General features: G+C 37.5%; 1 protein-coding gene across 3 annotated transcripts in view; it reads left to right on the top strand.

Moving 5' to 3' along the window:
- ABCB7 (ATP binding cassette subfamily B member 7) overlaps window positions 1–25,294 on the top strand; it is a 40,406-nt gene extending 15,112 nt beyond the window's left edge. For 2 of the 3 annotated variants that reach the window (XM_075054264.1, XM_075054266.1), the window contains 13 exons: window positions 1,142–1,261; window positions 8,162–8,294; window positions 8,734–9,002; window positions 10,205–10,293; window positions 10,377–10,464; window positions 11,361–11,535; window positions 12,999–13,156; window positions 13,708–13,871; window positions 14,043–14,172; window positions 14,668–14,839; window positions 19,617–19,720; window positions 21,351–21,458; window positions 24,222–25,294. In XM_075054264.1, the coding sequence (XP_074910365.1) occupies window positions 1,142–1,261; window positions 8,162–8,294; window positions 8,734–9,002; window positions 10,205–10,293; window positions 10,377–10,464; window positions 11,361–11,535; window positions 12,999–13,156; window positions 13,708–13,871; window positions 14,043–14,172; window positions 14,668–14,839; window positions 19,617–19,720; window positions 21,351–21,458; window positions 24,222–24,440 (1,929 nt within the window). In that variant the 3' untranslated portion in view covers window positions 24,441–25,294. Of the gene's footprint in view, window positions 1–253; window positions 810–1,141; window positions 1,262–8,161; window positions 8,295–8,733; window positions 9,003–10,204; window positions 10,294–10,376; window positions 10,465–11,360; window positions 11,536–12,998; window positions 13,157–13,707; window positions 13,872–14,042; window positions 14,173–14,667; window positions 14,840–19,616; window positions 19,721–21,350; window positions 21,459–24,221 lie in introns of those variants that run through there. The other variant, XM_075054265.1, reaches the window with a different exon arrangement.
- The last annotated feature ends 1,037 nt before the right edge of the window (window positions 25,295–26,331 follow it).

Below are 26,331 nucleotides of genomic sequence, written 5' to 3'. Positions count from 1 at the left end.
CTACCACCAACAAAATAATTCCAAAACACCCCCCCCCCCCCCCCCCCCAAACCCCAAACTAAAACCCCTAATATTTCTCAAGAAGACTTGTTAACTGAATTTTCGTCTTGTTTAGAGCAAAATTTGAGGTTTGGAGAAGGAGAACCTATTTGAAGATTTCATTAAAAACTGATGCAATTAGCTAAGCTAACATGTGGCCATCTTCTGCCTCCTGAAGCCTGATTGCCCAACTTCAGGGTCCATTCTGTTAAATGAAGTAGTGACAGTGAAAGCTGAATTAAAGCCACTAAAATAGTTTTCTTGTGGTAGTCATAACTTCATTGGGCACCTGCTGAAGGACTACCCTTTGGGTTCCTGAAAACATGCCCTAAAAGACATGGGCAGAATAAAAAGTATTTCTCGTTTCTCTGCAAAGCTTATAAAATGACAACCAAAAAACTGTGAAAGTGATTGTTAGAAATGCTTAATTTTGTATTAATGCAATCAAATCATCTGAGCTGAAATTTATATTCAGTTCAATTTCTATATCAGCACAAGTGTTCAGTTTCAGAGGTTTGAGTTGCTATAATGCTAGTGATTTTTTTTAAATACTGTATTCTATTGTGACTCATTGAGTGTTCTCCAAACTACTTATGTTTATTGTAGACCTTTCAGACTTCCTTCTTGCCTTAGTTTTTTGTTACTTCATTAATTTTTTTATTTTTTGCATTTTCCCTCCCATTGTTTCTATGCTGTGTTAAAACAGCTTCCAAAGAAGAAATATCAAGCCCTTGCGTTTTGTACAGAAATCTTGAAGATAAAAAAGAAGGGTCAGTTTATTTGTTCTGTGAAATATTTCAGCTATGGTGAACTGTGGCTTTCTCTATATTCCATTTACAGCTAGCTATACTTGCACTCTTGAGGACATGTGAATTAAGAACAATTCATCTGTTTTAACAGTGTGTCATGGATATAAACCTAAGAACTTACAACTTGAAATTTTAATATGCAGTCCAGGTCTCAAACATTGTGAAGTGTCTGTTGCCTATCAAATAAAATACAGAAGTGATCCAAATGTATAAAATTCATGCTTATTTATCCTGTTGTTTTGCTTCCTGGGGACTCTTTATAATGCGATGCCTTTGTTTGTTCTTTCCAATAGCTGAAAGAGATAGATGCCAAAAAGATTATCAGAGCAATGTTGTCTTATGTGTGGCCCAAAGACAGACCAGACCTGCGAGCCAGAGTAGCCATATCCCTGGGGTTTTTAGCAAGTGCAAAGGTAAGAACAGATACTTCATTGTACTTTGATTGTACTATTTTTCTGGAGTTCATACAAGGAATAATTTTCTTTTTTATTATTTAAGGGCTTTTACAATCTTAAGATGTCTGTTTCCTGTATGAGGAGCATATAGTACTATAATAGCTTGGATTTTTTAACAGGGTGTGTATGCGTGTGATATGCACATGTGTGGTTGGGGACATGATGATGATGACCAGAATTTTTATTTCCATTGCTCACATTAGTTTAGTCCAGGATTTTCCATTGCCAATCAATCATTTACATCATATGCTATGGGAAATGTGAGTTAAAGGTTGCTTGTGTATCTTCTCTTGTGTGGTACTGTATCTGTCAAACAGGATTTCTTCAAGGCTCTGTGGCCATTCTCAACTCTGAACTTGAGCAGTGTGGTGGTATCTACTCCCAGCTCTTACTGTGCTATGGAAAAGGGGATTTGAGCTCCAGTCTTTTCTTGGTATTTCTCTGTGAGCTGACAGTGGAATTTCTATTGTTTCAGGGACTCCTCTGGTGTCCTAATGAGAAAGTAGTGTCTAACTTATTTTTTTATATTGAACCATGCTTTCATTCAAATTATTTTTCTTGGAGTCTTTTGATTATGAAATGGAGGGTTGCTTTTACCTTTATTTCATCTTGTGAAAGAATCTCTCATACTCCTGCCTGCAACAAAATTAGTGTTTATTCGTTCTTAGAAATAAATAGGCATGCAAAAGCTTTCTGCAGATTAATGGAAGATATAATTCAAATTTTGTGCAAACCTTGTAGAAATAGTTCAGAAGAGCATATGTTAGCTTTGTGCAAAGAATCTTTTGCTTTTGAAAAAAAAATTTGCAAAATATTGGAGTAAATTTCACTTGAGACATATGGCTCAACTGGGTTGCTTCAAAGTATGGCAATTTTACCAAACATAAAGCTAATACTAATATCTTGCTGGGGTAAGCTAAAGTAGGTACTACTTAGCAATGAGTTTTAGCACTTAAGGTAGTTGCACTAGCAACTTATTAGCATTCAGCAACGTTGCCGAGTTAGAAAAAGAGAGAATAAACAAATTTCAGCTATGTAGGTGTTAAGAGTACTTGGAAGAGAAATGTGCTCATTTATTTGAGCTGAAAAGGAAAGGCCAATCTTTTGGTCTACAGCTCTTTCTCATGAGCAATCTATCAGCTGCTAGCTGGTACTGTCTACAATAGATATTTTGGTTTGTGCTGCTGTTCAGGACATTGCTGATAATGCAGGCAATGACATGCAGAATATGGCATGTCTGTACAAGTAAACTTCCACCCTTTTTGTATGCCTGTGTGAAATATAGAGCATTACTTTCAATTACTTGAAAACTATCTGGGAAACTTATCTGCTCAAAATACAGGTGCTAGGAGCATTTTGCCTTGTATACTGTGCAGTTGCCCTCACAATAATATTTAACTGATTATATGCTTGGTTTGTTGAGGTTTTGTGATGTATATTTAAGAATAGCCCATTTATCAGATGGATATGAAAATTAGCTTCTAACTCGCTCTCTTTTTAAAGCCTCTTATTAGTAATGTTAACAGTAATCTGAAGGCAGTTTTGAAATAAGTTTTTGAAGTATTTTTTTTCTTTTTCTCTTTTGCTCTTCCCCCCACTTTCCTAATTTGTAGGGTTATATGAATATGATGGAGAATGTGAATCCAGAATCTAATCCTGCATGTGGCAGCATTGTACCTTGCTTTTAGGAAATCTGTTAATGTTTCAAGCAGCTTTCTGGGGTGGAACGAAAACGAAATTTATGGCCAGGATGCCTGACTCTTGCAAATAGCTCTGTATTTGGTATAATACAGAGCTATTATATTTCTACTGGGAGAGAGAGATGTTTCCCTCTGTCAGAAAATCAGACACTTAATTGCTCTTTGGGGAATTAACTGCATGTTTGGGTCTCTCTCAAGTGTTCTCTTAAATTTCCTGCTTCAGATTCTGTACAAGGCAGCCTGGAAGCCCTGATGTCCAGACCCGATTCCCAGAAGCAGAGCAGAAAACCTATTGAGCTTTGCCCAGGTTTTAGGAGATGCCTGTTAAAGCAGAAGTGTTTTGTGAGAGTGTTTGTTTTGGCAAACAAGGATTTCATTGGGAGAACACACAGCAAGCACTCTACAGAATATATATCGTAACTGGCTGGGGTGAAAAACTTCATGGATGTCTTCTAGCTATCCTTTGCTAACGTTCTGTGTTTTGTTCTGTTTCTGTCATAACAAAGCTGTGTTAGAACTCAAACATTTTCAAATAACTGCAATTTAACAAGCTACCCCTCATTACCTGAGCTGTGCCTGCTCCTCCTTTGTGGTGTAAATTTCCTTAATTTGCTTCATAGTTTACATGTGCTAAGTATGCATGTAGTTTTTGTGGCATAGCTGACATACAGTAGTTTGTTACAGAGCTGTAGTAAGTCTGTCATATCTTTGAGCCCTGAACATCTGCTTTTCTTCCAGAGCAAACTAAAGGTCACTTTGTCCTAGAGAAAATTAAATACAAATTAGTTTACCTGTAGATTGCCTGGACAATGTATAATCCTGTGCAGTTTCCTCATTATCCCATTTGGGAGCCCTTTGTTCTGATTGCTTATGAGGTTAATTACAATGTACTTGATAGACAACACAAGCAGTTTGTTAAAGTTTCTCTGCTATATAGTTGTGTCAGCACAAGAATGCCAGCATATCTTTCTCCTCATTGCAGTCCTAGCCCGATTTCTTTGTTCGCTATGTACTTGTCTGCATCTGAAGGATTTACATCCTTGTTACAGATTTTGTCTAAAGGCTGCTTGTTCTTAGGGATTTTGCATAGATAACTATAGGATCGTGATACCTCTTACTAGTCACCTTCTCCAATAAGAAATACTTTTGTAAGCCTTTTGGCCAGTTTCTTCTGAGTTTGACAAAAGAGTTGGGTGAGGTTTTATACCTCTGTATTTATAAAGTTAAGTTTCCAGTTAGAGGAAAAGATCCAAATGGTGACTCTCTGAGACAGAGGCTGTAGGGTGGCTTCAATTTTACTCCAAGAAGACACCAGAGGAATCACAGTGGAGAGGTAGGTTATGAAATCCTCAGCCACAGGAAAAAAATTAGGAGTTCAAACCCAGTTTGGTTTGGCTGGCTTACCCACAAAACACAAAAAAGCTGGAGATCATACCTCCCTGTCCTGCTGCTTGAGAAATGATTTGTCTCTTTAAATCTTCTGGTTCAGTAAAATTCAATTTCAAAACAAAAGCCAGTTTGTGTGCAGCTACTGAAGAGCCTGCAGTTACAATCTGTCTTGACTCTTTTTGTGGGGCCCAGTTGCCTGTCATTGAACAAATTACTGTGATTTTTGGTTCCTTTTTGTCTACACATAACCGCTAGTAGTATTGTTAGCCTTCAAAGTAAGCTGTTTGTATGGCTTTTTATGACTGGGAGCTGACAGGATGGAGTCTTCTCTAGGGCTAGTAAGGTCTTTTTTTCCTTGGAAGATTTGTTGTATTATGACACGCTTTAAATTTTTACCTTAAATATTTATAGCCTATCTAGATATGTGCGATCTGAAAAATGCAACAGGAAGACAGGTGAGAGGAGTACACAAGGCATTATCTATGTTTTCAGACACATAGATTAGCCAGCTCAGGCTCTACATATCTGGTTTTTCTTTTTCCACATTCCCTCTCCCATTTTTTGTCTTCTCCACTGGGGTATGTATAGTGAATGCTGCTTTATTTTTCTGTTTCTTCTTCTGTGGCACAAGAAGAAAAAGTGCTCCTGCTTCTGAGAAGCTGGATTAAACATATGAATATGACAAAATCACTTGTCACCTCTGCCAGCCTGTAATGGTTTTTGGCCTCTTGGTCGCAGACCAAGCATGTGTTATTCATGAGCCAGAGAAGTCTTTCAGACTATCTGCATTTCTACTGACTGCTAATTCTGTAAGTTTCAGGAGGAGAAATTGTTTGGCTAAGGAGGCAGGACAGAAGTGTTATATTGCAAATTTTGTCTGCATACAAAGATATCATGATTTATCTGATCAGTTAAGTATGTATGATCTTGGTGTTTGAACTCTTTTTGTGAGCTCAGATGGAGTTAGATAATTACAATAAACCTTTAGAAACCGTGAGGTTTTTGAGAAGTTTCAGGTGAGAAGTATTTTTAAATTGTTTTTTTTCTCTTACTGGAAAAAGTACATTTCAGATCATTATTAAATTTGGAAAAGGCATGAAGCCAGATGCTTCTTCCCTCTTTTGGATCACATATTGGAGCTTCTTCAGCAGTCTTACCTCTGCCAGGGATGGAGTTTTCTGTTTATATTTCCACAAATGGAGTTGTTGGATGAGTACATTTATATTGGTCCAGAGATAAATTCAGCCATCTTCATGTCAACATTTCTCATTGAATTATTGGCAAAAGAAGAGTTCACTGTAGACCAGTTTTATCTTGTTGGGGCTCAGCCTGTCACTAATTCATCATCTTTATTAAACAAGAAATACTGGGAAGAGCAAAATGAAAGATAAGACTGTTTGCCTTAAAAGTAGTGTAGTCCCACAAGGGAATAGAGATGATGATGCATTGTCAGCTTAAAACAGTGCAGTCATTTAAAAAAATGTTTAAACTCATTTAAGCATGATGCATTACAGTATAACGTGCTGTTAAATGTGGGCAATTGAGTTGGGATGACTTCATGCATGGGTGCTGTATTTGCTTTCCAATAAATTCAGGCAAGGATAAGCTATTAATTCAAAATTATAAATAGAGAATGTACAAGTTTATATTAAAAGGGTCTTTTTAATGGGAGTTGTTGGCAAGCTTTTGGGCATTAGGAAGAGGAGGGAAAGTTATATAGATATGTTGCATAAGACAATTGTTTTGCATGGTAGCTTTTTGTAGTGTACCTAGGTGTGCTTAAAGCTTTTTGTTCAGTCCCAGCAAATCTAGGCTACTAAAGAGATAGCTCTGAGCTTACGTAGAAGGCTGAAATTTTGTTTCCATTAATGTTAATGTGATCTCAATGACTTAACAAATTGAATACAAAAGGTGTGTTTCTAATAATGGCCTCTCATCTCTCTTGCTATAAACTTTGTAAAATTAACTTTTTTTTTTAAATTACTGGAAAGCAGGCCTGTCTTGATTGCTAATGAAATGCAATACCATGCTGCCTTGTTCTTATTCAGGCTTTACCCTCCAGGAGTCAGAACAACTGTAACCTGAGACCAGGCTTTAAATGTCATTTAAAACTCTGTTGGGTAGAAGTATATTGATGTAAAAGAAGATATTTCTGCAAAATTGTGGGCTGTTACCAGTTAAATTAATTACAAATGAAGAACTACAGTTTAAAAAATACATCTCTGTTCTTTAAATGGACTTTAAAATATATCTGTAGTTCCATTTCTAAACTACCTGTAGTGTAGCGTATTCTGCTGAAGAGTAAAATCCCTGCAGAGGGATTTGTGAGAATCTGCAGCAAATCAAGACAATCTGCATTACAATGCTCTTATTTTCTACTGAGTAATCTGTCCCAGGAAGACCTGCACTTTGTCATGTTGGTCGTCACTGTAACACACATGGTAGTATATTCATCTTTATTAAGAACAAAATGCCACCCCAAAATTGAGTTTCAGTAACTCTGAAGGGAAAGTAGGGTTTTTTGATTATAGTGGGGCGAGGAGATTTGAATTTCTGTATTGTAAAGATTCAAAATCTCTGTTAATGCATCCTCAGTTCTTTGTGGGGCTTTATGCTTAAGGTTTAAGCATGTAATGGCAGTAACCTGTTTGTCTGCTGTGTATAATTGAAGTTATCAGACATTATTGTATACTGCTGCTTTGATGGTATTTGTTGGCTTTCTGCAGATAGTGCTAACCTCGGGTCTTTTTTTTTTTTTTTTTAATGGAGATTTCCACAATTCCAATCTATTAAAAGGAGAGCTGTTGCTGAATGACTCTCAGGCTTGCACTGGATAAATTTCAGAAGAATGTATTTGAAGTAGGACCTGATCTTTCAGCTGTTTTCTTTTTTCAGGCACAAACTAACCAGTAATAATCTCACCTAGATGCTCCTCAGATCTCATGTGTCTCCTCTCAGGAGTTGTCTAGATTATGCTGTACTGAGAATTTGGTAGTCTTCACCCCCCCCCCCAGCTTAGTGTATTTCATAGGGGAGGCACAGGAGGGAAGACTTTGGTATTTTGTTTGAAAGCTCATATTGTTAAAGTAATTTGTAGTGTTTTATAGACTGTATGGAAAGTCTTTTGTGCTGCTGTGCCAAATGCTAGCTTATATGTAGATACTAAGTTAGTGTTTATAGTGATGTTGCAAATGGAAAGCATTAGTTAAATATTAAGGTAGTATTAACAGTCAGAAGAGACTACGAATAGGTTAACTTCTTTTCTTTGACTTCACTAGAGCTTTGTTTTAATACATCTTGACTGACCTGGTGTTAGCAATATGTGGGCGAGTTCTTTCTTTTGTAGTAGTAGTTCTTCATACTGAATATTGCCGGTATCACAAAGAGCAAACAATGTGTAATGATGACATAATTTAGCAGCATTGTGAGTATGCGTCATGCAGTGTCTGCTACTTGATTAGTTTCCTAGTCTTGCCACTGCTGTACTGAATACTCAGCCTCAGTTTCAGTGCCTTTGCAGTGTACAGTTTGTTTAGGATAGAAATTGATACGTAAAAGGAGCACATAAGAGAGACGAACTAACCCTGCAGTCCCAGGAGTAAAGACTTAATAGTATGGAGAATATTGTGTTTGAAATCAAAAGAGCCATCTCACCCGCACTAAGTGGTTAAGAGCTAAATATAACAGTAGAGCAATTTCAGAAAAAAGTCACACTACATAGATACATGTTTTAATGCATATGGACTAATTGGTGTTCTTATGCTTTTAGGCCATGAATATATTGGTTCCCTTCATGTTTAAATATGCAGTAGACAGCCTCAACCAGGTATCTGGAAACATACTCAACCTGGATGCTGCACCAAATACAGTGGCAACTGTGGCGACTGCTGTTCTCATTGGCTGTAAGTGGTAGTCCCAAATCTGTTGACAAGCGTTGATGTCCTTCAGTGAAGGAGTGGGATAGCTGAGCTTCTAACCTTTGCACTGCTAAGCGTCTAGGATGGTTATTTCATAGTTACTTCTGTGTTGATGTCTGTTTCCAATGTTCTGTGACCTTGCTTCTGGTATTCCAATTAAAAAATGAAATGATGCTTATAGAAACGATTCTTGATTATAAATCCTACCCTTTTTTATAACCAGCTGCAAAAGAAACTGATCTAAAATGTGTGCACAATGGTTTATAAATGGAAAAAAGCATAAAGTTTTGGACCAATTAAGTATAAATTACCTTTGAACTAAAAAAGTTGAAAATATAGAAAGGAGGCTAATGTAATTTCATGCATGAAGGGAAGTTGGAAATATAATTATTTTCATTTTGTAAACTTTTTCATCTTTTTTTAGATGGTATCTCAAGAGCTGGGGCAGCGTTATTTAATGAAGCTAGAAATGCAGTATTTGGGAAAGTAGCTCAAAATTCAATCAGAAGGATAGCAAAGAATGTTTTTCTGCACCTTCATAACCTGGATTTGGCGTTCCATCTAAGTAGGCAAACCGGAGCTCTGTCAAAAACCATTGACAGAGGAACAAGAGGCATCAGTTTTGTTCTTAGCGCTTTAGTATTTAATCTGGGACCGACAATGTTTGAAGTGGCACTAGTCAGTGGAATTCTGGTGAGTGTTATTTATTCATGAGTTGGAATTGTCTCATTTAGGAATAATACATTGATTTTTTTTTTTTACCAAAGTCTACTGAGTATTAATAATAGTAATAATTGAATTTACAAGGTGGTTGTGAAAGCAACTACTGTAAAGGAGAGCAATCCATAGTATTCAAATATTTTCACATTTAATGCCTGTCTTCAGCCAGCGGTATTTATGTAGATAGTTTTTAACGTTTTTCTTCTGAATTGTTGAAAAAATGAAATCAGAAGAGTAAACTGTGCACACAGTGTCAAATATGTCTGGGTAAATACTGAGGAAGAAGAATATGTGTGTCCAGGAATGTTGTGTCTTAGTGTGTGGAGGACAGAGGAGGGCGTGATTATTGGCTCTCTTCTGAATACTGGTCTTCTCTTATCCAGAACTTAAAAGTGAAATTTATCTTTTGGAAAATAGGCTGCTTCTTGCAGGTTTTAAGCTTAATAAGCTCAATTTTAAACTTTTTTTTTCTAAATCACGCTTACTGTCTTTGAAATCAGCATCTTTGGATATTTATATGCTAAAATCTAAATCTTGATTATGTAGCTTAGACTAAATTAAAAGCAAGAATCTTTTGTTTATTCCCCTTCTTTTTAGAAGGACTTAATCAAATTTGAATGTAACAATATGAACTAAAACCCCTGTTGATATCAGGTTAAATTTTATAACCTTTGGAAGTTGCAAATTCAAGCTGGCTGTCAGCCAACCTGCCATGATGCTTTAATTTTTCTTCTTACGGCTTTTGTCTCCTGATGTACCCTGAAGTAGAGAAAACGCTTCATAAATTGTTTTGCAAGGCCATTTATTTCTTCTTCTGCAGTCTTCAGTTTTCTTTCAAAATCCACCCAAAAGGCAGGTAAACAAATGCTTATTTGTGCTAACAGCACGAACATCAGCAACTTTTATGTTTTATAATGGCAAAAATAATTTTACAGTATTATGTTATACACTAGCTCTTGGTTATCTCCTCCAGCCTTTTTATCGATACCCTTTTCCTTGCTACTTTCCTTTTGAGTTTATGCCAGTATTTAGTCTTAAGCTGCTCAGAGCAGGGAGTGTGTTGGGAGGGTCCTTCAGAGTTCTTGTCTCGCACTAAGCTGTCATAATTTTGAGACAACAGTGAAGTTTTGAGTACTATAATGACTTTTTTTTTCCTCTTATTTAAAATATTCTAGTATTACAAATGTGGTGCAGAGTTTGCTTTAGTAACTCTGGGGACACTAGGAGCCTATGCAGCATTCACGATAGGAATTACACAGTGGAGGTAAGGCATGCCCTCAGATTCGTCAAGGTACTTAGTGTTGCCTTAGCCTGAACTCTTAACTATATTTAGCCTTCATTTTACAGGACTAAGTTTCGAATAGAAATGAACAAAGCAGATAATGATGCGGGTAATGCTGCAATTGACTCGCTACTAAATTATGAGACTGTGAAGGTAAGACCAATCTTTACTTTATTCATTTGAAGAGTACTACATGATACTGACAGAGTAGAGTGGAAGTTGTTAGTGGGCCTTGAAAAAAATCTATTTGTTAATAAAGAGCGAGAAGTTCCTTTCATGACTGAATCACCTTGACCATCGGCTTCTGCAAAATGTAAACTTAGAGTCTTGAAGAAGCTTCTCTTCACTTGATTGCAGAATTGTCTTCTGAATGTCAGCCTGCAATATATTGTCTTCTCAAATGACCATGTGTGCTGTTTTCATTACGTATTGTGGTTTGTAGCACTCCATTGCAACATTCACATGAAAGAACAGGTCTCTATTGGTTCTTCTACTGCTACTCTTAAAAAGTCCTGTGGACAACTGTGAAATTGTCTAGGCTCATGCTTATTTTATGCTGCTTTTAATAGGAGAGATAGAACTGGAAAGATAAGCAGTGAAGTTATCTGTGAAGAAAGACCTAGAAGTAGACATTGTGTGAGAAGTACTGTTCTAGAGAATTTGCCATCATCACAGTAACAAGGATGTTCTAGTCCATAGAGGACAGTAGCTTTTCATTATTTTTAGTATCTAGTGGCAGCTGGTGTTTGGTTTTGATATTAATCAGGTAGAAGTTCTGCAAGACAGACACCCAGTGTTACTAGTATATGAGTATGGTAGGGATCTCCATGATGTCTCCTTTCCCAGTGCAGAACGTGCTGGGGTTTGCTCATGGTTTTTGTTTTCACACACTAATCTTGTATCTTCTTTTCTCTTTAGTTGTTGGAAGTGTTGAAGAGGGGTTGTGTGTGTATCCGTGCATGTAGTATGTTTATACTGAATTTTATAACTAGTTAAATACACAGTCTAGTATGTTTGAGAATGTAACATTATTTTTTTGTATATCATAGTATTTCAACAATGAAAAATATGAAGCCCAACGGTATGATCAGTTCTTGAAGACCTATGAAAATGCCTCCCTGAAGACTACCTCTACGTTAGCTCTCCTGAACTTTGGACAGAGTGCTATATTTAGCATTGGCTTAACGGCCATCATGGTGCTTGCTAGCCAGGGCATTATTGCAGGTAACTCATCTGTCTTTAAGCTAAAAATGGCTCTCCTTTACCTTAATTCATCTGTAATAGAGGTGTTAATTAAAATTAACTTATGGTTGATGTGATAGTTCATTTGAGAGCTTTTGCTTGAGTTCGGGGTATTTCTGCTTCACTTCTTGGAGTACTGTTAATTCCATGATATATAAATATATATATATTAGTAACTAGTATGATTTTATTAGAAATGTTTTAAAAGTTTAGCAGTTAGAGAAAGATCCTAAGAAAATCTAACTTTGGGAAGTTTCTGTTGAAAGATTGTGAAAGACACTTAGATAAATACAAATACTTTGTGGACCTTCTACAAAGATCCTTTCTTTTTGCCCTTTTTCCTTCCCATGTTGCCAAGATTCAGAACTTTTCCCCAATGTGTATATACCAGTGTGTTTTGTCTCCAGTAGTTTTATTACTAGTGTCCTTCACTTTCCTTCCATTAATAAGGGCACATTATTAAAACAATTTTTTCCATGTTAGAGTTTTTCATCTGTATTTGTTTAATGTACTACATAAAGTAAAGCCTGCTTGTTTAGGAAGACACAGTACAAGCTTCAAATACAGTAGATGAGTGCAGTATTGGGATGAGGCTCAGCTAAAGCAAGGTGGGTTTAGAGTAAAAATAACGATGCTTTTAAACATCGTTAGCATCCAGATGTGTTTGAAGGGTAGACCTTTATATCATGTTGTCTTTCTTGCATCTGCTTTGCTCTTTTTAAGGGATGCCAGGACAGGGTAGAGTTACACTGTGAATAGATAAGTCAGTAGGTGCAGTTTGTGGCTGTCCTTAAGAAAATTTAGAATAGTCTTTAAGCAGGATGATAGAAATATGGCTTTAAATCATCTTTCTGGACCGCTTCAGCTGAACTGACCCAGCACTTACCTTTAGCTAGTATGTCATCCTGAGTTTTCCCTTGATCAGCGTATTTGATATTAAACTGCCCAGAGGTTCTCACTATATGTTTTAGCAGTTCTGTTGTATACAGTATGAAAGTCCTCTCTCTTGATCATGACAAATTCTATCATTTGGATTTGTCTGTAAATGTACTTAAGATTGTCTTTCCTTATTCTTGCTTTCATGTATTAGTTCCTCCCCTTCTAACTTATTTAGGCCCCTTTATATTTCTCTCTGTGGAATTTACAACTTTACAATCTGATGTTTTCCATGAATTTCCTGATATGCTGCTTGTCTTATTTTCCAGGTGCTATTATAATTTAAAAAAAAAAGTGAAATCCACACAAACATTGCCATTTGTTTCAGGCACCTTCCTATATAAAAATCAGATCTTCTGGGAATGCGTTTTGTTTACTATTTAAACATCTGGGTTTAAAAATGGGATAAAAGAAACTAGACTTGATTTTTTTTTTTAAAACCTTTTGGTGCTTCCTAACAAAACAACCCTTCAAGTCTCCTTATTCTCTCACATCCATTTTGTCTTAAGGCAGCCTTTCTGTTGGAGATCTAGTAATGGTGAATGGATTGCTGTTCCAGCTTTCTCTTCCTCTAAACTTCCTGGGAACAGTATACAGAGAGACAAGACAAGCACTTATAGATATGAATACCTTGTTTACACTTCTCAGTGTAGATACCAAAATTAAAGTAAGTAGTAGCTTATTTTCCTAAAGTATCTGGGTATTTAATAGGGCTGTTTTCTGGCAATGCCATCATTTCACCCTGTTTGTTACCTTCCAGGTTTAATTTCTATTCAAGAAAGAGGTGTTGTGTAAGGATGCCGTTCTGCTTCCTCTTTTAAGTGCAGTTAGTGCAATAGCAGCAGCTTTTTTCTTGCAGAACCTTTAAGTGACAGCAAAAGTTGCTTCATGGAAGCTGTGTTTATATTGAGATTTTTTTTTTTTATTTTAAGTATTCATGCCTTGTGCTTGCATTTTTATTTGTAATTAATGATGCAGAATTTATTACTGCAAAAGCAGTTGTGAAGCAGAGTGTTTACAGCAGAAATTTTTACCTCCTTTGGGCAAAAGGAGGAGCAAACCAATTTCACTTGTGTGGCGGATTATAATTATTTTCAACATATCCAAGCCAGAGTGTCTATTTGCCTTTTTCTGAGCTAGGATATGGACTGCTCAGCTTATTGAACTGCTTAAGATACTTTCTGGGCAGCATATAAAGTGGCACTCTTCTTTTAATAGGACAAAGAGCTGGCTCCACCCCTGCAGATCACACCACAGACTGCTGCCATCGCCTTTGATAATGTGCATTTTGAATACCTTGAGGGGCAGAAAGTCCTTGCTGGAGTGTCTTTTGAAGTCCCTGCAGGAAAGAAAGTGGCCATTGTAGGAGGTAGTGGGTCAGGGTGGGTAAATGGACTAAATACGCCAATCAATGATGCAGAAATTTGTTTCTTAAATGCGTTTGTTCTTGTGTTTTGCTTTTTATTATTTCTGTTGGTGACATCAGTTCTGTTTGGAGATTGTAAATGGCAAACCAAGAATGTAGTATTAGCTTCAATTCTTTTCAATTTCAGGAAAAGCACAATTGTGAGATTATTATTTCGTTTCTATGAACCTCAGAAAGGAAATATTTATGTTGCTGGACAGAACATACAAGATGTCAGTTTGGAAAGTCTGAGAAAGGCAATAGGAGTTGTACCTCAGGTATACCATCTTTCATTCTCCCCAAATAGTCCATTGTAATAGTAATTGTCAGTATTCTGGCACTGGTTCAATGAAGGCCAATCCTAGTGCAGTGGTATTGTCTAGTTCCTTTGAAAGTCACTATGCTTGTTTCCCCCCTAACCCCCTGCCAGAAATATTATGTTCTTAGGTACATCATCATATAGATCCAATTTCTGAAATGTTTTAAAGCCTCTTCATGAGAAACTGCCTCCAGCTTTAAGTGATTTAGCTTTATAGTTGATTACCACCCATAATGACTTAGCAAAATGGTAAAAGTATGCATGACATATATGTATTTAGGACACAAAATGTATTAATCCCGTTTTTGGGAAAAGAAGTTTCCCCAAATACTTTTACCTTCAGGCTTTGTAGAAAAATATAAGCTAGTCTGTATTGATTTCTTTCATGGATTGGGGACAGTTTTTAAACTATTTTCATGGTTTCTTGTTTAAAATATTCTTTCCGTCCATGTAGGATGCTGTTCTCTTCCATAACACTATCTATTACAATCTGGTCTACGGCAATATTGGTGCAACACCAGAAGAGGTGTATGCAGTAGCAAAATTGGCAGGAATCCACGATGCCATTCTTCGAATGCCAAATGGTTACAACACTCAGGTTGGTGAACGAGGACTCAAGCTCTCGGGTAGGTTCTTAAGCGCACAAGTTCTTCGTATCTCTTTTGCTACCTTCAAAGTTCAATGCATAGTCTATTCCTCAGTCTGACTTGCTTTTAGCTTATTTACGTTATAACATAATTGTAAGGCTAAATATTAATATGAAGAGCTGTACTTTAAGGCAACTGTGGTCTACAGGATATTTAAAGGAATGTATTTTCAGGGGATAGCATTAAATGAGTTCATGTGTAAGCATGTAGATGCATCTAAGTAAAAGTGGTCTTTCTCATAATCTATTTTGGTAGTGGAATGTGTGTGAATAGAATTGGGAACTTTATGTATGTGTGCTTTGCATGTGTGATGTGATATGCTTATATATATTCATAGGCATTCCAAATTTGAGTTCTTAAATCTGAACTTGTAACAGCTGAAAGTTAGGTGGTGTTTTGGTTTTGCTGTTGATAGTAAGTAAGGCAATGGGATATATTGTTGCAGTCATTTTAGACCCTGCTTGTAATGAAAGGGCCTTCATGTCTTATGTGTTTCTTACCCATGAATTGTGTGAGAAACAACGTGAAAATGGTGTCTGCATATCTGCAAGCTGTGGATTTATATTACACAACCTTGGTGCTGAAACAAAAAAAGCATGAGTTTAGGTTCTCAAAGTCCCTCTGTATTTGGGTATGCACTTTATAAAACAGCATAACTGTTCTAGACTAGAAAGATTGTATCAGGGCATTAGCCAGGCTTTGCTAGTTGTGCTAGCCTTTCAGGGTCACGCTTGCAAGAAATTCACTTTACTCCTTCTCTACACCTGCCTGTAATATTAAGATTATATACAGTTGTTCGTAGGGAAGATGATGCTTGAAAGCAAACATTCTTCCTATAGCAGAGTTATAATGTAAAATGAGGGATCACATGGAAACTGGGAAATATCCAAATAATTTCCCATGTCCTTTTTCTGGTTTTTGGGTTTTTTTTTTATTGAGGGGACATGGGATTTTAAAAATACAGAGTTTAAGTATAACTTTTTAGGTAGTAACTAGATTCCACTGGAATGCTTTCCATCTCAAATCTCTTAGGTTGAAGTTGCGTTGAGACAAAGCTAATAATCACATAAATGTAATGCTTACTAAATGTGCATTGAATGAAACAAAAATGAAATTAGTGGTTTGGTTGAAGGATATATTATTATTAGGTTATTATATTTTAAATAAGTCTTTATCTTCTTTATAGCTCTTACAGGTTTTTATTAATAGGTATTTGATTCAAGATAAAGTGGGATACTCATTTCATGAGGTTTCCCCACTTAATTCACTGATGGGTTTGGTTCCTCTCCTTGTGGATACTACGAGAAGAAGATGCATTTGCAAAGTTTATTAAAACCATTTCGTGTTGTCTTGTTCTGAAAAAGCAAAACAAGCTATAGTTTTGCTTAAAATTGCTAGCCAATACAAGCAGTGATGGGGCACAGTTTTTTGTATTGGTTTGGTATCTTTTTCTAATATAGTCTTAAAGGTGTTTAGGTAAGTGTGAGGTCATTTAAATATTTGGAGGATTTTGACAAGGTAGGTAGAGTTATACTGAATTGCGTGCAGGGACTAGTAGTGGAGAAAGTGCAGCACATGCATAACTATGGCTCTGCCTGAGGAGAGGCCATATCACTGTGGTAACATGTAGGATGTGTCTTGCTAAACAACTTCTGCTGAATACAAGGCGTTACTGTTTGGCAAACTCTAAAAACGTGTGGCAGAGCTTAATTTTCTTCCACTCTGACTCCATGTACAAGACACTATTTATTGGTAGACCGAAGAACAGGTCAGCTGTTTTCGTTCGCATGTAGGGTGGAGTGGTCGAGGGCAGACTGCTCTACTCCCTTGGGAATGAGGCATGGCCCTACAGGAGAGAGAAACTTAACGAGTTTGGAAACTTCAAGGTACTGAGTTTCCTTGAGAACGGTACTGAGATGTAGGGACCTTTGAGGGATGTGGGGCTGGTGGGGGTCCAGAGGCAGGGTCGCAGGAATGCAGCATGTTCTAGCAGAGATGCTGCCTGTTGCAAAGACAGCAAGCTACCTGTGGTATTTCTTACTGTGCAGCTGCTGAAGTCAGGAGTCCTGGTCTCTTTGAAACAGAGGATCAGAGGTTACATTCTGTATCCAGAATGTATGTGCAGGAGAAAGCATGCACATTTGCAAAAGGGGAATACAGAGAAGGTTAGAAGGGAAATAAAATATGTGCAGCACAAATCTGGGTGAGTGAGTAGAAGGTACAGAATAGGTACTGGCAGAACTGTGATAATGATGAAAGATTTCTCTTGTGCTGCCTGTCTCCCCAAACTAGTAATTTCTAGAAAGAGGATTTGACTAACAATAGATTTGAAATGTCTTGGCATTTCTAGAAGCATAAAATGGTTTGGGTTAGAAGGGACCTTCTAAAGATCATGTAGACCAACCCCCCTGCCATGAGCAGGGCATCTTTCACTAGATCAGGTTGCTCAAAGCCTTAGCCTTATGTTGGGGTTTAGATTGGATTTTAGGAAAAATTTGTTCACCAAAAGAGTTGTCAGGCATTGGAACAGGCTGCCCAGGGAGGTGGTTGAGTCACCATCCCTGGAGGTATTTAAAAGATGTGTAGATGTGACACGCAGGGACATGCTTTAGTGGTGGACTTGAATGTTAGGTTTACAGTTGGACTTGATGATCTTAAAGGTCTTTTCCAACCTAAATGATTCTATGATTCTATGTCCCATTCTAAATCTGGAGAAGTGTTTGTGGGTGTGTTGGAGTTTCCTTCTGACCTCGAGACTCCTTTAACAGAGCCTTTCTGAAAATGGGTTATGCCTTTACTCCATCCTTCATTTTGTGCTGCCGCTATGATGGTCATGAGCACCCATCTAACAGTGCTTTAACAAGTGTTTAGAAAGTGAAGGGAAGTGTGACCTTTTCCTGTTTTGTTTGTATTTAAAGGAAAAAAAAAGAGTATGTAAAATACTTCCCAGGAGAAAGACTAGATTTCTGAGTTGATAGAAAAACTGCTCAGAGTGGGCACCTCCCATTGAAGTAGCAGCTTCAGTTTCTTATTTTCAACAAATTAGATGAGTATTGGAAAACAATAGTAATAAACAAGCTCATTAATGTTTACAGTCAAGGTACAGGAGTTTTAGGCTAATGCTGTCAGAAATGTCTGCTCACCTTGGGCTTCCTTAAATTGTGCATTGAATTGATCCTAAATGCAGTTGTGTGCTCAGCTCATAGGGAATTTGATTCTGTGGGCTTTTGCTTGCAGGTGCCAGTTTGTGGGTTTAGGTTGGAATGTGGAGCTAACATGTCTACTGTATCCCATGTGCTTTTGTTAGATCAATATTTTCATTGACAATGAGAGTTGTAATGGCCAGAAATGGTTTGGTTGTTTAATGGATTGGAGATGTCAAATGCATATCTTCGAGTTCTTCAGTAGCTCTGTAAAAGCACAGCATCTGTTACTTTGAATCTCTGTAGTTTTCTGAGTAGTAGAATGGCTCCCTAAATTGTTAAAAAGGTATATATTAGGTTCATTTCTGAATCTGTTTAATATTTTTTTAAGTTGGGTGAGGCTTCTTACACTTCTAGTCTAAGAAAAACACATGGTATGGAATATCCCTTTGGCCAGTTTGGGTCAGCTGTCCTGCCTGTGTCCCCTCCCAGCTTCTTGTGCCCCTCCAGCCTTTATTGCTGGCTGGGCATGAGAAGCTGAAAAATCCTTGACTTAGTCTAGACACTACTTAGCAACAACGGAAAACATCAGTGTGTCATCAAAATTATTCTCATACTATATCCAAAACATAACATTATACCAGCTACTAGAAAGAAAATTAACTCTATCCTAGCTGAAACCAGGACACATTACTAGCAACCTTTTAAATGGTTTATTAAAGCATGTTCTCACCTGACAGGATGGAACATTAACAAGAATATGATGGTATGAAATGGAATGTTTTGAAGTCTTGAATAAAACAAAGGAGGACAGGTGCACAAATGTGAAATGTTTGCACTGCATACCACGTGTTTAGCAGGTTTTAAGTTCTCAAATGCACATGTTTTCCTGTCTGTAGAAGTTGTCCTAAGTTACTCTTGAGTAGATGTTGGCTGTAAGAATTGTGAAAGAAGGAAACTAGTCTGAAACTTGGTTACATCAGAAACCAACAGGCAGTAGGTTGCATAATGAAGGTGGTTTTCAGTACCGTATTAATTGTGTTCTGTAGTGAAATCTGCTGGTTAAAGCTGTTAGGTATGGACTCTTTAAACCTGGGCCATTATGGAGTGGAAAGTTAGATGAATTTCAGGGAGAGACCTGAAAGAAAAAATGCGTGCAAGATGCCTGAAATCAAATACAGCAGGCATGGACAGAGCATTGTTTATTTACAAGAGAAAAACAGGGGGTGTGTATGCAAAGTTATTGTATGGGACATAGCTTAGACCAGGTAAATGAGCTCATACTCCCTGATGTATAGAGTGAGTTGCTGTACATAGTAATTAGTTACCTGTATGAGGCTCTTGCCTTGTAGCATATACAAAGTAGTTCTCTGTCCTTTTCTAAAAGGATAAGCAATCTTGAATCACTTTGGATTTACCAGGGAGCAGGAACTTCTATGATATCTTATGTAACTTGTTCAGACCTTTAACAGTAGCAACTGTGATGTATATTTAAAAAAAACAAAACACCACCAAACCCAAAACAGTTATGTCTGCTGTTGAATTTAGAATATCATGATTGTAACTTCATCTATTTTTTTTTTCCCCCTCCTCTGCCTTCCCCCCACGTTCAGGAGGAGAAAAGCAAAGAGTTGCAATTGCTAGAGCAATGTTAAAGGAGCCACTTGTTTTTCTCTATGATGAAGCCACATCATCTTTAGATTCAATTACAGAAGAGGTAAATTGGGATAAAAAAATAAATAAATAAGAATGATGTAATGATGTCTGATTCTGATGCTTTTTCCTTGTTCTTTTCCTCTCAAAGAATTCTGTTCTCTTTGCCAGTTTCCTATCATATGTTTTCCTAGTGTTATTATTAAGAGATCCTATGTCTAAACCCTTTTCCTAAAGGCCAGAGCAGAGATGCCGAGTCTGTCTACCTTGAGACATAGTGAAGAATAAGAATACCAACTCCGTCTCTGGGTTTATTTTCTGTTTTACACTATTGAGGTCCCATTCACCATTAAAAGTTCATCTCTTGAAACTGTTGCAAATACCTCATGTGTCCATGAAGTGTGAAGCTTTCTGGTCCACTTTAAAAGGTGTTTAGATGATATTTACCATTCATTAAAAATGTCTTATAAATAATTGTGACATAATGCAGAACAGAAAACCTCTTGTTTGTTGTGCAGCATCTTTCTGAGATGCAAATCAGGTAGGTGTAACCTGCAGTGCTGGTATTAATTTGTATTCATTTCACAGGAAGGGCTGTGAAACATAAGAGCATTGTGACATAGCTGTCATGACACTACCACAGTAACTGCATCAGGCTTTGTAACTACATCTTTGCTTAAACACAAAACTCTCAGCACCGGCAGTAATTTCACAAACTAATGTCATCAAAAACTAGAGCTAGAGCTATGTTTGTATTCACTTACGCAGATTATTGAGCAAATTTATTGACCTGTAATCACTAAATTACTTTCATTTTCCAGATACAAAAAAATCCGAGCACAAACTGTACATCTATATAGTACAGCATTCAAATATAGTACAGCTTCCTCATTGGGCCAGAAATGTTCATAACATATACAATTCTACAGAACACTACTTGGATTATTTCTCCCTTTTGTTTTGCTGTATTTATTGCAAGAATCATAAGCAAAGCTGAAAGTTTCACAGCAGAACTGCACTTGAAAGACAGCAAATGAAAACGAGTCCTTTCCACAAAAGTATGTCTGGCAATAGAAATGCTTTCTGACAAAGGGAAGTGTTTTTCAGGAAAATAAAGTGGACACTTCACTTATTGTAGTGAGGGCACAAATTCCCAGTTAGTGCTGCTTGCATCTGAATGCCGTTTGAGAAGGTGGGAGATTGCTCACAAAGGAAGCAGTGGATAGATAGGTAGATAATTCCCAGGATTGCTTTAACTTTATGTTCCACATTGGCATGATATTGAGAGGGATTTTTTCTTTAACTTTCATTGACTGGAAAGTATTATTATTAGTTACTATTTTCACATGCCTTTACTTCTGTTTATGTTGCTTTTGTTGCATGGCTGCATAGGGAATTCTTTCCTGAAATCAAGTAACACTTCCCTTCCTTTGTCCCTTGGGTATCTGCATTTTTCTATGGATACAAGCTTTTTTTGCAGTTTGAGGACTTTATCAGAGCCACGGATATTTTGTGCTTGGGATTCTGTTTCTTCTGTAGATACTCATAGCTGATTCTTACTGTGAAGCTATAGCAGTACTGGAGATGTTTCTCAAAACTTATTTACAGTAATTTGCATATTTCCAGATAGCATTTTATTTCTCTTCATACCACCTAGGAGTGTGTAAGAGTTTGTCTCTCTTTTAATCTTGCAGAATATTCTCAGTGCCATGAGGGACATGGTGAAACACCGAACATCGGTTTTCATTGCCCACAGGTTGTCAACAGTAGTTGATGCAGATGAAATCATTGTACTCGATCAGGTGAGGTGATCGCCCTGTGATGTGTAATTTTCGCATAATGTTAGCGTTTGCTTTAGAGAGTCTGTGTGTCCTTTTGAAATATTGTACTCCCACCAAGCTACTGAAAGTTCTTTCTTTGGAAATGAACTGTGTTAGAAAATTCTAGCCCAAGCTTTGCTTTTTATATATTTCTCTTTGCAACTAACAGTTTATCAGTTGCAGAAATTTGCATGTGTGACTGTCTTGTATGTTGTATTTTTACTTCATTTGCATAGTTAATTTAATTACATGTTCTTTATAGGGATTGTGACAAATTTCACTTGATGCTCTGGGACTGGCTTACTGTTGCATGTTTTTAATCTAATTTAGATTAGGTTTCCTAATGTGTTCCCCCAATTTATGCTTCGTTCTCATTATTCAGTGAGTGTCTATTTTTCACATACATCCATTGTTTTTTTTCTGTCAATGGAAGGAGAGAGGACAGCTTGTTCTGTTTCCATGCAGATAAAACTATTGTAGGATTGTTCAATCTAATTATGTTATAAATCTGAACACCATTCTCTATTGTACCTGTAGAAAAGTGTGATTATTCCCTTTCTGTAAGCTTCTGGGGGGGGAGGGGAGGGGAGTAAAGATTCAACTTTTGATTTACTAATATCGCTATTCAGCTGTTACCTCATATTCAGTCTGTCCTGAGCCCATTTTTTTTCTCTATTACCCATATCTGGCCGTAGATTTAAAATAAACAAGTGTCCTTATAACTTCATAGCTACTCTTTTAACTGATAATGCTGAAAATACAGTGCTCTGATATGCTGATGATGAATGCAGAGATAAATTTAACATGGGTTTTTTTCAGTTGCTATTAATATGCTTGTGATCATAGGTGTTTTTAGTGACTAAAATACGCATATCTAAAAGAAAATAAATTATTCCTGCAGTACGTTACGTGATTTCGTGGGGAGTTAGAACAAAATCTTATGAAATGGTGACATTCATGACTATCTTTGCTATACAAATCTCAGCTTCATATCAATCTCAAAATGAAGTAGTGAAATAAATCACTTTGCTCTGTGGAGTTTTTGTTTGGTTTTGGTCTGCTTGTTTTTTCAGCTTTTGCTGAAAAATCATTTCCTAAGGTGTATCCTTTATGTAACTGCATGTTAAAACATCTTGCAAATGTTTTTTAATATGTTATAAGGCAATCTGTGACTTTTTGTTTTTGATGCAAGTTTTCACAGCTTACTAAGAGTGTGTTTTGTGTTGTAGTGTAACTGTTAAATTAAAAATAAAAGCACAACCTAAAACTGTAAAACAGCTAGGGTGCTCACTTTCATGAATGATGTTAGTGTAATAAAGATCGTGAATGAGTAAGGCAGCGTGGTGCATCACTTTTAGTGCCCGACTGCTTCATGAGGCATCATTGACGTTTGCTCAGCAGAAAGTTGCCTCTTGTCATCCCAGCTTGATTGATGAGCACTATGTTGGCAACCAGATAAATAAGGCTCAGTAGTGGAGATGAGACAAGATGATTGCGACTGGTTTTGCTTAGCAATGGAAATATAGCATCACAATTTCAGCACCTTTGCCTAGGTAAAATCAGAATAATTCTTGAGTGAGTAAACATTGTATTAATGATATTGATCTTAATGCTGTGAAGCTGAACAGAGAAGTTACATTTTTGATGGTTGTTCAAGAGTTATTAAAAAAGGCCATAATTCAAAAGCCTAGTCTCTACTACAATGAACTCTCTAAATTAACCGCTTGAAGTTTTTTAATAAATTCTGCAGTTATGTTGGTCAAGTGTATATTTGTTCAGATTCCACCAGCACGACTAGTAATAGAAGTGACAAGACCCAATTTTTTTCCCAGCATGTTCATCAGCAGCTGTCACAAGGAGGTAGATTTAATTGTAGATCAGAATTTAGAACTAATAAAATCCATGTAGTTGTCCGTATAATTCTGTCTTTTCCCAAAAGAAAGAATAGCTGGAGAATGAATACATTATTTTAATTTGAAGTCAGTGAATGTAAATGTGTATCTCAAAGTAAAAAGATGAGTCTGGTTTTTTGAAGAGTAGTGCTGTTTCACTGTCTGTAGGATTTGAGTTCTCCTCTCCAACTCGTCCTTCCCGTTTCCATAATGATAGTCAATAAATCATCTTTGCTCTTGAGAATAGCACAGATGAACTGAACTGCTCACTTGATTTTCATGACGGCAATTGCAATGACACAAGTTGCTGAGCACCCATCTAAAAGCACAATTTACACTAATTGTTTTTAGGATTTGATGTTTAAATGTGTTTTGCTTATCTAGTACAAATCCCTCTCTGTCTGCTCTTTTCTTCTAGCTTCTTAGTGTAAGTGTGTTTGTTACCAAGCAAAGACAAATACATGTTTGTTTTGGTACATTCATGTGACTTTTGCACAAGTAGTTTAACACCTTGCTCCTCATGTAGAGGTCTACATTTACTTTAAGTAGCTCTTCCAGGTTAGATAGTAAAACTTTCCATGTTGGTGGGTTTTAAATTTTGTCCAGATGGACAAAAGGCATCTGTGTTCCCACTTAGGCAGGTTTGAGAAGAACACAGCTCTTGTTTTCAGCTTGCAGTGTAACACACAATTCAGTGCACCACATGTTCAGTCTTTCCTTGCTGTCTCAAGCTCTTTCTCATTACTAATTGCCGTCATCTATACTGTAAAACTGTGGACCATATGTTGGCAGCATTTATATGCCTAAAGATCTGGTAATACTGATTACTGACTCTACTCTTCTTCTTTTACAGGGTAAAGTTGTGGAACGTGGTAGACATGCAGACCTCCTTGCAAGTCCTAACAATCTCTATTATGAAATGTGGCATACACAGAGCAGCAAAGTACTAAATAATCATAACAATCCAAATTGGGAAGAGAGAAATAATCGGATGTCTAAAGAGGACGAAAGGAAGAAACTAGAAGAAGAAATTATCAATAGTGTGAAAGGCTGTGGAAACTGTTCATGCTAAGTATGATCCTGGATTAATCTTCTGAACAGGTTAAAAATGCACAAGATGACAATGAAGTGCAGCTCTTGTTTTTAAGTCAGCATTCAAAAACTTCCTGGGTTTTGCAGTTTTGGGGTTTTACAGTTTCTCAGAGGGACGTAATTTCAACCAAAGTTCTATTTTTACATCGCTAGAAAACTAATATTCAGTGGCATCTGCAAGAGCTGAGCTTTTTCAAAAACTTTAAACATCTCAACTAAGAGTGTCATTTATGGCAATTTTTAGGCATTGGTAAATTCTGGTAGTCGCTTGAGGTGGATTATTAAACTGTAAACAGATTTGTGATTGATTTACGTTATTTCTCATCATTAATGGTTGATAAATATGTCATGTTTTAATTGTAATTGGGCTAATTTGAACTCATTTGCTAGTGAGGAAGATGCAATTTAAATTCTTCAGTGGTATTCTGGTTTAAAATGTTCTTCCTTCAAAAAAATAAGAAAAGCCTCAACACATTAGAGGCTTCTAGCAGCAAACTAAATATTGGAATTATCCATCTCGCCCTTCAAAAACACCTTTTATACTGGACTATCAGGAAATGTCTTGGTATTACTCTAAAAGAAAGCTAACAGTATTTTTAAAGGCTGACAAAAATCTGGAATTGACAAAATATTGTGTGACTTTACAGAAAACATACAAAATGTTGTATGTAAATATGAAGACTCGGAAGTTTCCCTTAAATGAAAAAATCGGAGTTCAGGATTCTGTATCCTGAACATCTGCTGTAGTAGTGAAAGCAGAATGCAGTCACTTTTTCTATTTCAGTCGTGGTCTTAGGGAGCAATTAAGATTCAATAAAGAGTTCCATAAATTTCTATTATGTCATTAATGTATGAGAAAATGACCTGGATAATGTTGAAAGTGTTGCTATAATAATCTCATTTCAATAGTCAGAACTTCTTCAGTGTCAGGAAACCTCGGTCTTTACAATTTGTGGGACACTGCAGGTGTATCGGGTTTGTGTGGCAAGGTTTTGGTAGCGGGGGGGCTACAGGGGTGGCTTCTGTGAGAAGCTGCCAGAAGCTTCCCCCATGTCCGACAGAGCCAATGCCAGCTGGCTCCGAGACGGACCCAGCGCCAGCCAAGGCTGATCCCATCAGCGATGGTGGTAGCCCCTCTGGGAGAACAGGTTTAAGAACGGGGGAAGAGCTGCTACACACCAGCAACTTCAGCTGGAGAGAGGAGTGAGAAGATGTGAGAGAAACAACTCTGCAGACCCCCAGGTCAGTGCAGAAGGAGGGGAGGAGGCGCTCCAGCCACTGGAGCGGAGATTCCCCTGCAGCCCATGGATGCCTGAAGGAGGCTGTGACCCTGTGGGAAGCCCACGCTGGAGCAGGCTCCTGGCAGGACCTGTGGATCCGTGGAGAGAGGAGCCCACGCTGGAGCAGGTTTGCTGACAGGACTCGTGACCCCGCGCTGGAGCCGTCTGTTCGTGAAGGACTGCAGCCTGGGGAAGGTACCGACGCTGGAGCAGTTTGTGAAGAACAGAGGCCCGTGGGAAGGACCCACGTTGGAGAAGTTCATGGAGGACTGTCTCCCGTGGGAGGGACCCCACGCTGGAGCAGGGGAAGAGTGTGAGGAGGAAGGAACGGCAGAGACAAGGTGTGATGAACTGACCACAACCCTCATTCCCCATCCCCCTGTGCCGCTGGCAGGGAGGAGAGAGGAAGATTGGGAGTGGAGTTGAGCCTGGCAAGAAGGAAGGGGTGGGGTGAAGGTGTTTTTAAGATTGGGTTTTATTTCTCATTATCCTACTCCAATTTGATTGGTAATAAATTAGACTTATTTCCCCAAGTCGAGTCTGTTTTGCCTGTGATGGTAGTTGGTGAGTGATCTCTCCCTGTCCTTATCT

Source organism: Buteo buteo, chromosome 22 (assembly GCF_964188355.1).
Source record: "Buteo buteo chromosome 22, bButBut1.hap1.1, whole genome shotgun sequence".
Taxonomy (NCBI): Eukaryota; Metazoa; Chordata; class Aves; order Accipitriformes; family Accipitridae; genus Buteo; species Buteo buteo.
Note: the sequence above shows the minus strand (reverse complement) of the source record. Positions and strands in the feature narration are given on the sequence as shown.